We start from the raw sequence: 12,027 nt of genomic DNA on the forward strand, positions 1-12,027 counted from the left end.
CCAAGAATTCCACCTCCAGGTAGCTCACACTCTTCACAACTACATTGTAACTGAGAGACTAAGGATTGTCCAATGAGGAGACTGACACAGGAAGAAACAACTTGCCCTAGGAGACCAAGCCAGAGGTGGAATCCTAACTGGGGCCTCTCTCTTAGCCATTGCTGGCTCAAGCCCCTGCACTGGGATGCTTAATAATTCACAAGAGTGAATGCACAGCACGCTCCCAAAACACCTCCAACAAGGGTATCTTTGTAGCCTCTGAGAATTCTCAGCTGTGAGGTCCATCGACGACAGACCCACCATCACCTGGAACAGCCTGGAATCTTTAGCGCAAGTGCCAATGTTCACTTATCCATAAGTTGTTTCTTGGTTCTACAACCTGGAACAGAGTGAATCTAGCAAAGGACCTGTGTGTATAAGATCAGTCTGAGGCCCCCAGCCCCAGGAGTCATCCAGCGTCAGCCACATAATTTGTAGGACTCTAAGCAAAATGAAAATGTAGAGACCTCAGAGCAGAAAGCAGGAAGAAATGGTATTAAATGTAAAATATTTCCCCTTTCTTCCAGTGTCTCTCTCTGGACTTGTGATAATGGGTTTTGGCTTGTTTTTGCTATTTAATACCATCCTAAGTCAAGAAAAATTACAATTTTAAATTATTGGCATGAATTTTGCCATTCATGTTTACATTGTGCAATGCCAAGTTTTGAATACAAACAAAAGAACACTTAACTAGTATGTGAAATCATCAAAATCACACTGTTTGTATTTCGTAGCTTGGTGCTGTATGCTCATTCGTGCCTGACTCTTCGCAACCCCCATGAACTATAGCCCACCAGGCTCCTCTGTCCATGGAATTTTCCAGGCAAGAACACTGAGTGGGTCGCCATTTCCTCCTCCAGGAGATCTTCCCAACCCAGGGATCCAATCCACATCTCTTGCGTCTCCTGCATTGGCAGGCAGACTCTTTGCCACTAAGCATACATAATACCCACCACACATCGTATGACTAACCAGAGCAACAGCACCACTGCATAAACTAACTCAGCTGTTTTCACTTCACTTCTTGATATGTGCACATTCTACCAACATTCCCCCTGGCTGCTTACTGATGAAGAGGGAAAAGGCACCGTGGGCTGCCTGATCTTTCCTTGTATGTCATCATTTTCAGGGTAAGTGATTGGCTAGCACAGAGAAGTCACATGAATAAGAAAGTATATGATGAGATTCTTTGGTGGTTGATGTTTCTTAGAATGACATCACTTTCTGTATCTCAAACAAGCTCTGGTTCAAACTCAGGACTATCATGGGCTTCCCAGTTCTTGGAATAGCTTCAGAACAGTAAAGATGAAACAGGTATCTTCCAGTTATTCATAACAAGCTCCTTTCTACAACACCTGAGTTTATGGAAAGCCTCTATGAATGAGGGGCTTGTTGCCAGGGAAACCAACCTTATGATTAGAAGGTAGGAACTTTCAGCCTCAGCCCCTTAACTCTGCCCCCAACCCCAATCACCAATGGTCAATAATTTAATCAATCAAGTCTTCATAATGAAACCTCCATAAAAACCCACAAGGACTGGGTTCAGAAAGCTTGCAGGTTGGTAAACACATGGAAATGAGCAGAGAGCTGTGCATCCAGAGCACGGATGCTCCGAGTGCCTTCCCATATACTTGCCCTGTGCATCTCTTCCATGCGCTTGTTCTCGAGTTATACCCTCTTACAATAAACCAGAAGATGTTTTCCTGTGAGCCGCTCCAGCAAATTAACTGAACCCTAGGAGGGTGTGGGGGAAAGCTCTGATTAACAGCTGGTAGGTGAGAAGCACAGGTGTCAACCTGGACTTGTAACTGTTGTCTGAGGTGGGGGAGGGTGAGACTGAGCTCTTATCTGTGGGATCTGACGCTACCTGCAGGTAGAGAGGGTCAGAATTGCCTGAAACTGTTACTGTCCAGCTGGGTGTGGGGAGATCACCATACCGCACCCCAACACACACACACACACACATACATACAGTGATCAGAAGCATCAGAAATGAAGTTTTCTGTGAGTAGGGTGTGAAGAGTAGACACGTGGAAGCATTTTCCAGACACCCTCCAGGCAGCCCTGGTGTCCTCCTAGAGACTGGTAGCAGAGGTGGGTAAAAACTCAAGTGCACTGAAGGCCAGAAAAAGAAAGAAAAAAAGAGTGACCGACTCCAAAGGTTCTAGAACATCAAGTCAGTTGCAACCTGCAACTTTAAATAAAGGATTTATTTAAAGAGTTTTAAATAAACTCGAGTTACTGGAAAGGCTTCGCTGAGACACCTGTTATAAAGGTATTGGGCAGCATCCTTACCTAGATGAGTGCAGCCCACCTGCTTCCCTAAATGCCTGTGACGCAGACCTGAGGTAATTACGATCCTCAGACCATCTGGGCTATATTAGAAATGATGTGCATCTATTGCGTTAAAAGTTCAGGTCCTGCCTCCAGCACAGTTATTTAGCGTCCTCAGGACCTGCCCGAGCAGGCCCGGTTCCGTGTTATCACACCCTGCCCTGGCACAGCCTTGTCCTCAGGGCAGCGATTCTGAGCAGAGCTGGAAGAGTAAGATTGTTTAGTGCTGAGTCTATCTTAGGAGGAGGCTAGGCAGATGCCCTCAGCCCTGCCCGGGGGGAATCACCAGGTGGGAAGACAGCCCCGGCTGACCCCCAAGTGTGGGATGAACGGAAGCAGTGGGTGCTCCCCTCTTAGAGCCTTCACATCCCAACCTGATGTCACTTCTAGCTACAACCCAAACAAGAGGATAATGTTTGCTGGTTGGAGGAGGACGCGTCTTCTGACCTGCCCCAGCCTTAGGCTGATTCGCTGGACCTGTCACATACAGATCACCCCACGCTGGTCATCTCACACAGACCCACTGACCACCTGTGGACCCCCCACAGAACAGCTGGAAAAGGATCTGGAAAACGGCCAAGTGGTGGCTATGCCTGGATCTGGGGAACACCCTGGAACCATGCCAAGAGCCCTGGACCAGAAAGGATGCGAACGGGGCTCAGATACCCACCCTCAGACAACCCATTCGACTGCTCGGAGCCCCAGCTTCTTCAGCCGTCAAGTGAGGAAGGCGTCTGGGTGTGCAGAAGGACGGCGGCTGGTCCTCGCACTGGCCCAAGAGGCCTCTCACAGGTGCTGCCAGGAGCGGTGAGGTGGGAACCTGGCTGCCCGGGTTTCTGTTGGGCAGCCAGCCTCCCCACCGGCCCTGATTGGCTCCTCAACTGCACCCACGACACTTGTGGGCGTGAAACATCATCAGAAGCCAGCAGGAGCCCTTACCCAGTTCCTCTTTCCCTTCTTAGCAACAGCAATGCTGCAGATGGCTCTGGGGCCAAGTGGGCCTCCGTCTGTGCCCTCAGGACCGGCTTTGTTTACATCCTTCCTCTTAAGCTATCTGGGCCTCAGCTACTTCTTGGAAGTCTTGGTCCTTGGTAGGGCTGCTGGGAGGACCGAAAGACTAAAATGTGTGGAAGACCCTGGCCTGGTACCTTCCTACAGGTCACGGTTAGAATGAGGATCCACCCAGATTGCCTGCCTTCGCTAAAGGAAGCCCCTCCTGCGTTGGGAACAGAGTATGAGGCTTATGGAGATAGCAAGGCGGACGAAGGGCCCAGTGGAGATGTGAACCCTAAAGCTGCATACTCAAGGGGCCCACTAAGGTTCAAGCCAGATTCCACATCTGTCACCCCACCTGATCTGCACCATGGTCAGCGAGCATAGAGGCTTTACAGACAAGAAAAGCGCGGCTCAGAAAGGTTAAGTGACATGCCCAAGAAGACACAGCCAGCTCAGGAAGCCGGGGTCCTGAGGGTCCTTTCCATGACACCAAGTGGTGAACAAAAAAAGAGGGACAAAACAGTGGTCACAGGGTCAGAGCACCACCTCTAATAAAAAGGGCAGGGAAGGGATCTTGACTATAGATACGGAACTCTCAGTCCAAGATTCCTACTGCCTTAAAGCTCCCTTTCAGCCTCCCAGTGCTCATCACTGACTTTCGGACCACAACCCTCAGGTACTAGGGCCAGGGCCAACTTCCTATGGCCCAGATGCCGGCTGCTATTGCCACATTTCCCTCCCTAAAGCTCTAGAAGACCCAACATATAGGAAACATCATGCCCGTTATTGAATCCTCAGAACACCGCCAATGATAAGATTTCATATTTTTAGCTGTTGAACAAATGAGAAATGAATCACCCAGGAGCTTAAGGGCAAGAGAAGGCTTGACCCAAGAGGTGAACAGCCCTGGAGTCTGGGGCCTTTTTTGTCACACCACACAGCTCTGGATAAAGACCCTGGACCAACAGTACCCTCGGTATCCTGTCCCCACCTTTAATGGGGTGCAGCATCACCTGTAACAGTGGCTCTCCAGTTTTAACGTGTGTCAGCATCTTTCAGAGGAAACACAGACTTCTGGGCCACACCCCAGGGGTTCTGAGTTGGGAGGTCTTGCTTGGTAAAGCCTGATACTCTTCATCCCCAACAAGATGTGGAGACTTGCTGGCTGGTGACCACACTTTGAGAACTGCTGATTTATCATGCATTTAAGCTCTCTCCGAACAGCTGAGGAATGGTTAACTCTGGCATATCCACTTGAGATAATGTGTAATTATGAAGACCATGGGGAAATGCTTAAGACAACATCAAATTAGGACAGGAGGCTGGCTCCCTAGGCTGGTCCAGATGCTCTGTGTCCTCTGATCCGTTTCTCATCCTCCAGTCCTCTGCTCTGTATCCCCAGGGCTGATCCCTAACAACAGGGGGCAACTGGGGAGTTTGGACAACAACACAACTCATGGGAGGGTGGAGGGTGGGAGGCAGGGAGCAGCTGGGGTGTTTCTCCCCTCTCCCCGTTTCTGCCTTGGGTGGGCATTTCTAGAAGCAGCTGCATCTGTTCTAGATAGGTGGCCCACCAGTGACCCTTGACCTTGGGCTCTGGACAGAACACCTCTTCCCTTTGTCCCTCCAGCCTAGAAGCAGCTTTCCTGCCACTGAGCTCTAGGTCGCCTCCCCTTCCCATGTTTGGCTTCTTGGCTTCTTTATCACCTGCATAATGAAGGCCCATATTAAATTCCCTTTGAGGTAGGTACTTGATGGTGTTCCTGCTTTCCTGGTTGGATGACTAATATACTCTGATTACAGCTACATAAAAACGCTTATGCCGACGGACAACTCTGGAAGGTAGTAGGGAAAAATGAAAAGAGGTAACAAGGTGAAGCTTGTCTTCCAAAAATGTGAGAAGACTGTCAGCTATTTATTATCAATGACTAATATTTAAAAACTGGTCCTAAGCACATGGTTTAAGAGAAAACAAGGAAAAGAAAGAAAGAAAGAAAAAGAGAAACAACTCTTTCCTTCATAAGGAAAAGGTTGGGGAGCCAGGAGTCCATGACAACAATCTAAGGAGAACAAACCCTTTACCTTCATTTCTAAAAACACCTTCTCTTAGAGAAACCATGGCCACAGCCACAATGATACTAGCAGTTCCCCCTGAAAGTACCGGTGGTTATCTGGGGGTGAGTGACTCACTTGTTAAAGAGGTCACGTAACATATCATCACAAAGCTGGTCTCCGGGGCAGAGCGGGTCACACTGGACAACTGCCCAAACCACCTTCAACCCTCATTACCATGGAGGCAGCTCCCACCTCAGGTCAGAAACCCGGGACCCATTCGAGAAATCCCTTTAGAGGAGACCAGGGTCCAGAGACTGCTGGGAGGGCAGGAGTAATGAAAGAAGATGTTCTAAAATGCAAAAGGATTCTGTTCAAGCCACATCCACCAAACACAAGGGCAGCAATGTGTGTGCGCCTGGGGAACGGGGTGGGGGGCGGGTATCTTATTTTCCCAGCATTTGTAGGGCTTTTCTCTCCCAAAGAGCACAATTAAAATCAAAAGCAAGGCTCCACAAAACCAGATGGTAACAATATAAGAAATTATGCTGGATTCCTGCATTGAACTCAAGGCTGAACACTGCGGCAGACAATCAAATGCTCAAGTGGGGAGGGAGGTTCTTGGCCTTGGACCAAACACAGTTTGGTGGTCTGTTTATAATATTTTAGCCTGACAGCACTGCACAGGATGGACCACGAGGCTCACCGCTATAATGGGTTACTTTCAACCCCAAGCCAAAGATGATTTAAAGCCCTAGGGAAATGGGGGTGGGGTGGGGTGGGGAACGCAACAGAGAGAAGCATCAAGGGCTTTACGAGAAATGTACATCTACTCTTGAAAACTCTGAGTGGAACATCTCAGCGTCAGAACCATGCTTACCATCAAGAATACTTGGAAAACCAGGACTAAGCTTACAACAGCTCACCTGGAGCAAGCATCAGAAAGTCTTTACTGCCCTGCCCTATCCTCCTATCCATTCTCCTCGTCCCAAGAAACGGACATCAGAGACCTCTCACCTTCATCCCTGGGAGCTGGCTGACTCTACGTCATAAGGCAAGTAACTCCTCAGGGACAGGGCTGTTTGGCCAGGGTGTAAACTAACAAGAAAAGCTACCCCAAGTTCAGGCAAAGCACAAGCAAACAAAACACCCACACAGGATCAAGAGACTCGGCACCATCTCCAGCTTTGCCCCTCATCCACTGTGAGCTGGGGCAAGTCCCTGTGCCTCTCAGAGCCTCAGTTTCCATCTGTGAAAGGGGCTGGACTAGATACCTATCAAGTCAATTTACCAGGGGAGTCACTCCTGTGTAGACCCAGTCGATGGCCCATGCTTCTAAAGGACAGACAGAGTACCCCCCAAGTTCGGGTCAAAGTGCTAAAGTGACTATCCTAAGAGCCTAAGTTGGGACTGTCAGCAAACCTGCCAGGCTCCAGACTCCGGGCCTTCCTACCACCCCAGGAGAGGTGCCCCACTCTCAAGTGCTGCCTTCCTGCACATACCCTGCAGAGTCAGCCTCTCTCAGTCTGACCCAAGCAGCCTGTCCCCACTCCCTCGGGGTGGCCCTGCCTCGGTCTGAGTGTGCCTCCTCCTCACACGTGGGTCCAGGCTTCCACACAGGGCAGGGCAGGAACCACGACCCTGTGCGGCTTCAGAGGCAAGAACAGCAAAACCCAATGCCTCCAACTGCTGGTTTCACCACCCACCGCCCCCGCGGGATTCTCACTTCCCCATCCACTGCTGCTACCCGCTTCCCACTGGCCTGATGACCAGATGCGGGGCCCTGAGCCAAGTCACTCAGCATCTCCAGGCCTCCGTTTGTTCATCTGGACCAGCATCGACTTCCACAGATTGTCACAGAGATGAAATAAAATCAGGTATGTGACACAGAGATAAAATGAGATCAGGTCTATGAGAGCTCTGTGTAAACTGTAAAATACAGTACATCAAAGGCCATGTGGGGCTTCCCTGGTGGTCCAGTGGTGAGGAGTCTGCCTTGCAAGGTGGAGGATGCCACTTCCATCCCTCATCTGGGCAAATCCCACAGGCTGTGGGGGAACCAAGCCCATGCACCACAACTGCTGAAGCCTGCACACCCTAGGGCTTATGCTCCGCAACAAGAGAAGCCGCTGCAATGAGAAGCCCACGTACTGAAACTAGAGAGTAGCTCCTGCTTGCCGCAACTAGTGAAAGCCTGTGTGCAGCAATGAAGACCCAGCACATCCATAAATAAATAGTTTTTTTTTTTTTTAATGTCCTGGTGGTGGTGTCTCCCCTTCCCAGTGACAGCAGCTGGAAAGAGAGTCCATTGTCGTTGGCGGGATGCACTGAGAAACCTCGTGAGCACACACACCTGTGCACTGACGTTTGAGGCCACGCGGTGCAGCAAGAGAATGACCCTGTCAAAGCAGAGGAGGAAGGGCCACATGAACACTCAGATGGTCCCTGTCACCTAGAAGACGGGTGAGACCACGTCTCTGCCGCCCCCCGTCCCAGGGCTGCTGTGAAGGAAGACAGTGAGAAAGTGCAAACTCCCCGTCCTCCCCGCAGGAACGGGGAGATGAAGGTAACGGCTAGAGGACGCTTGGCTGCCTTTCTTGCTCTTCAGAATCACCAAGGAGCTCACAGAAAGGAAAAAGCGGGAAAAAGGATAGCGCATTGAAAAAACAGCCGGGGAGCAAGCATGGCTGGGCAGGCAGAGCTGACCAGGAAGGAAGAGGGTATGGGTTTTTGGGGTGTTTCTCTTATCTTTCAGGGGCTTCTAATCTGGTGTCTTTAGAAACACAAAAACAAAACAAAAGCAGCCATCTCCCCAAGGAAAACAAAAACAAAAACACCTACCTTGCAAGAGAAAGTTGTTGGCTTGTTCACGCTCAGGACCGTGCTGTGGGTCACAGAGTTTCCTGGGGTTTCCCGGGAGCTCTGTGGGGCCGAGTGCTGAGGGTCCCTGGGGAAGGGCTTGGCCTTCTCAGTTCACTGAGCGCTCTCTGTTACACAAGGATGCCCAACAGAGGTTTGAGCGACCTGGTCCATACCATGTGCTTCTGGGTGCTGATAGACCCCAGGTGTGAGCCGCAGTGGGTGCCAGTCCCCTCCACCACCCCCCCCAGAACAGCTGCTCCCTGGTTTGTGGAGGTGGGGCGGGTTCTGAAACAGCCTTCCTAAAGCTGTGCCCAACTACAACGTGTGAAAAAGCAGCAAAATACCGCGTGTGTTTCCTTCGAGCCTGCTCCCACCACGCAGCCCCATAGCTCTGCTGCTCTTGTGGGTTTCTCCCCAGCTCTGCCCCCTCCGCTCCTTCACGGATGCTCACTCACACTCATCGATGCATTCCACCTGGCCTCCATCCCGGGGTTTCCCTGGTGGGCTTCCCCAGCCCCTGCCCGCCCCACTGCCCTAACCCCAGCTGACAGGTAAATCAAAGAACATGAGATCCACCAAGCCTACCGGGTGAGACAGCTCCCACTTAGCAAGAGCTAACCCTCATGTGTGGCCCGCCTCCAAGCCATAGTCTCAGAGAATTAGTTCTAGGCTGGGGCTTCCCTGATGGCTCAGTGGTGAAGAATCTGCCTGCAATGCAGGAGACCCAGGTTCGACCCCTAGGTCAGGAAGATCCACTGAAGAAGGAAATAGCAGCCCATTCCGTTATTCTAGACTGGGGAATCACATGGACAGACGAGCCTGGTGGGTTACAGTCCACAGGGTGCTAAGAGTCAGACCGGACTGAGGCAACTGAGTACCACTGGGGCACTGGACACCTCTGACCACCCGAGCAGAACATCCACACAGGCAAAGGGGCAACAGAGAAAACAGACCCCGGACCAGAATGACACTGCATGAAGCCTCCTGCGATAAAGGGAGAGAAACGAATAAACGCATAGCCGCTCCCACCTCGAGCTCCAGGTCTCTGTTTTTACTCTTCTAGATGAGCTCCAGGAATCACTGCTGAGCTGTCGATCAGCTGGGCCAGAGGAACTCTAAGAACTTTGATAGAAACCATGGCTTCCCAAGGGCCTGGCTTGCTCCGCCCCAACCCCCTCTCCCAGCAGAGCTGGCATCATAGCAAAACAATTTCAAAGCACAGAGACCATAAACACCAAATTAAAAGGTAAAGTAAAAAAGGGAGGAGATGTTTACTGGAAACTTAAGTTCTACTGCCCAGAAAAAAAAATATAGGTCTTTTTTTAAACACACATACACCAACACACACACATATATATAAAGCCTCTGCCGCCCACCTTAAGAAATATGTACTTTGCTCTATATATGGCTTTCTTATCTGCCCTCGATTATGCTCAGTTCATAACCGTGAAGCCTGAAATAATTACCCACAGAGAAATAATAGCCTTGGCCCCAGTCAGGGCCTAACAAAGCCAGTCCTGTATTTACCAATGATCACACAACTCACTCGCAGGACAAACTTGAGTTTGCTGATGCACAGATAATCATTCCCATCCATACCTGAACCACAGCCACCGCTGAGAGGGTGCCAGGTGGCTACTGGAACCAAGAACAATCATCTTACATGGTATTTCTGGGATAGAAAGGAAAGGAGTTCCAGCTGAAACTAGGCAGGAAATCAAGGTGGGCAGATGGTAATCATCAAAGCAGGGGGCTGGCAAAGACCACCTCTCTCTTGCAGGAGAAGGAAAAAGCTAGAGGAAAATTGACTCCTGAAAGCAGAGAATTTTGAGGGGGGCAAGAGTACACAGTCCTTCTTACTAGCACGGGGGTGCCCCTCGGGGCTGCTCCCCAAAGACAATCAACATGTTAGAAGCAGGGAGACAGGCCCAGGAGTTTCCTTTTCGTTAGCTCACATCCTTGACTGGACCTGATCTGCCCCACCCGCACCTCCACTGCCCCTCCCTCTGGGCCCCTGCGTCCTCACCACGTTCCTGAAACACAGAAGGCCTTCAGATTGGGTTGCCCAAATGTTCCTTCAAGTTCCCCTGTAAGATACTATGGAAACACCTCAATGAACATTTTGGCCCACCCAATACTATCCCATACTTGTGCAATCAAACCCCAAGTCAGATGGTAAGCTGTCTGAGGGCAGTGGCCATATTTGCCATTTCTCTGAGCACCTTGCTCCATAAATTTAAGTGACTGATGGATTCTTGCCTGAGAAACAGCAACCTCCATCTGGCATCTGTGTCTACACCCACAACTCAAACCCTGTCACTGAAAAAGCTCTTGAACCCCACTCCCCTATTTGCAAGACCCTTCAGGGTTCATCAGTACTGACCAGGTCTCCTCCCTCCTGAAGCTCATTTCACACCCAATAAGTCATCACCTTTGCAATCCCACCACCATCACAAAATGCCCTCTTCTCTGCCTGAAAATTAGAACTGAGCTGTGCTTTCCCGTTAAAGTCTGACCTGGACAGCCCCTCAGATTCCTTCGGCAGTAGAGATGGAGTGCCCGCAAGGAACTATGAATGACTGGGCATAAACAGGAGTGTTTAGATGCTGCAGCTGAGGGGAAAGAACACCCACCAAGGCACTGGAACCACCACGGGACACACTTTCACAGCCCCCAGCACCCACCAGGGCACTGCCAAGGTAACACTAAGGTATGCCAGCACTGGCTGAGGCCTCTCACTTGGTTTCACAGAAGAAGTGTGGGTGTGTGTAATGGTCTGTTTAATCCATTCCTGCTCCGCCTCTGCTCTTGCCACCGCCCCTCGCCCCACCTTAGTACTCTGAGTTTCCCAAGCAGAAATAACCAACTACAGATGGTTCCACTCCTTCAGAGATGTTTGAGAAACCACTGACCCAGAGATAGGAGAAAACTGAGGCTCCAAACCTCAGGCAACTATCCACCATCGGCAGCTGTGATTACCCAATCAACATGCTTCTAGAACTTTTTTCTGTGTACATGTGCTTTTTCTTTTTAAACCAACCACTATCACTTTTCCCCGAGAAGAGATGCCCGAAACACTGAACCACAGCTTTACTTAAGATCTAGAGCTGGGGTTTCCCTGGTGGTTCAGTGGTTAGGAATCTGCCTTCCAATGCAGGGTATGTGGGTTTGATCCCTGGTCAGCGAACTAGATTCCACATGCCACAGGCAACTAAGCCCGCATGCCTGGACTACCGAGCTCGCACTCCACAAGAAGATCCAGTGTAGCCAAAAAATAAATGTTAAAAAAAAAATCTAGGACTGTTGATTCTCAATCCTGGCTACACACCAGAGAACTTTAAAAATCCTGATTCCCAGGGCCCACCTGTAGAAATTCTGAATTGGTTTGAGGCGTGGTCTAGGTATTGGAATTTTTATAAGCGACCAAGGTTGAGAATCTTCCATGTTGAGCCTAAGCACCAAATGTGAATCATGAGGAAGCAGGAGTCCCAGCTGCCACAGCTTACTCCTGCACCTCAAAACTCTTTTCATCCTGTCTTCAACGGCAAGGCCCCCATCTCCAGCGCCCGGAGCGATGGTACAGTGATCTTGAAACTCCCCAAATGAGTAACAGAGTTGGTCATTTCTTTGAATGCAAACTTCAGAATTAGAACGTTTAAGGTACAGAAACTTTAAAAATCCTGCTAAGCCAATGCCTTTGGTTTGTCAAGGAGGAAACCAGGGGCCCAGGTAGCAAAGTGACTC

The 12,027-nt window shown here is 50.1% G+C and overlaps 1 protein-coding gene across 5 annotated transcripts in view; it reads right to left on the reverse strand.

Moving 5' to 3' along the window:
• The window catches only part of SMAD3 (SMAD family member 3), a 126,885-nt gene that overhangs the window by 95,936 nt on the left and 18,922 nt on the right, over window positions 1-12,027 (reverse strand). The window contains exons 1-3 of one of the 5 annotated variants that reach the window (XM_086322844.1): window positions 10,917-11,974; window positions 10,310-10,380; window positions 9,883-9,955 (exon numbers count right to left, since the gene is read on the reverse strand). The exons of 2 other annotated variants lie outside the window; for them this stretch is intronic. In XM_086322844.1, the coding sequence (XP_086178970.1) occupies window positions 9,883-9,941 (59 nt within the window). In that variant the 5' untranslated portion in view covers window positions 9,942-9,955; window positions 10,310-10,380; window positions 10,917-11,974. Of the gene's footprint in view, window positions 1-8,262; window positions 8,709-9,882; window positions 10,283-10,309; window positions 10,381-10,916; window positions 11,975-12,027 lie in introns of those variants that run through there. 2 more of the 5 variants (XM_086322845.1, XM_086322846.1) reach the window with 2 other exon arrangements.

The sequence above is a fragment of the Bos grunniens genome, chromosome 10, assembly GCF_055505025.1.
Source record: "Bos grunniens cultivar Pamir isolate PY7600 chromosome 10, Bosgru_T2T1.0, whole genome shotgun sequence".
Taxonomy (NCBI): Eukaryota; Metazoa; Chordata; class Mammalia; order Artiodactyla; family Bovidae; genus Bos; species Bos grunniens.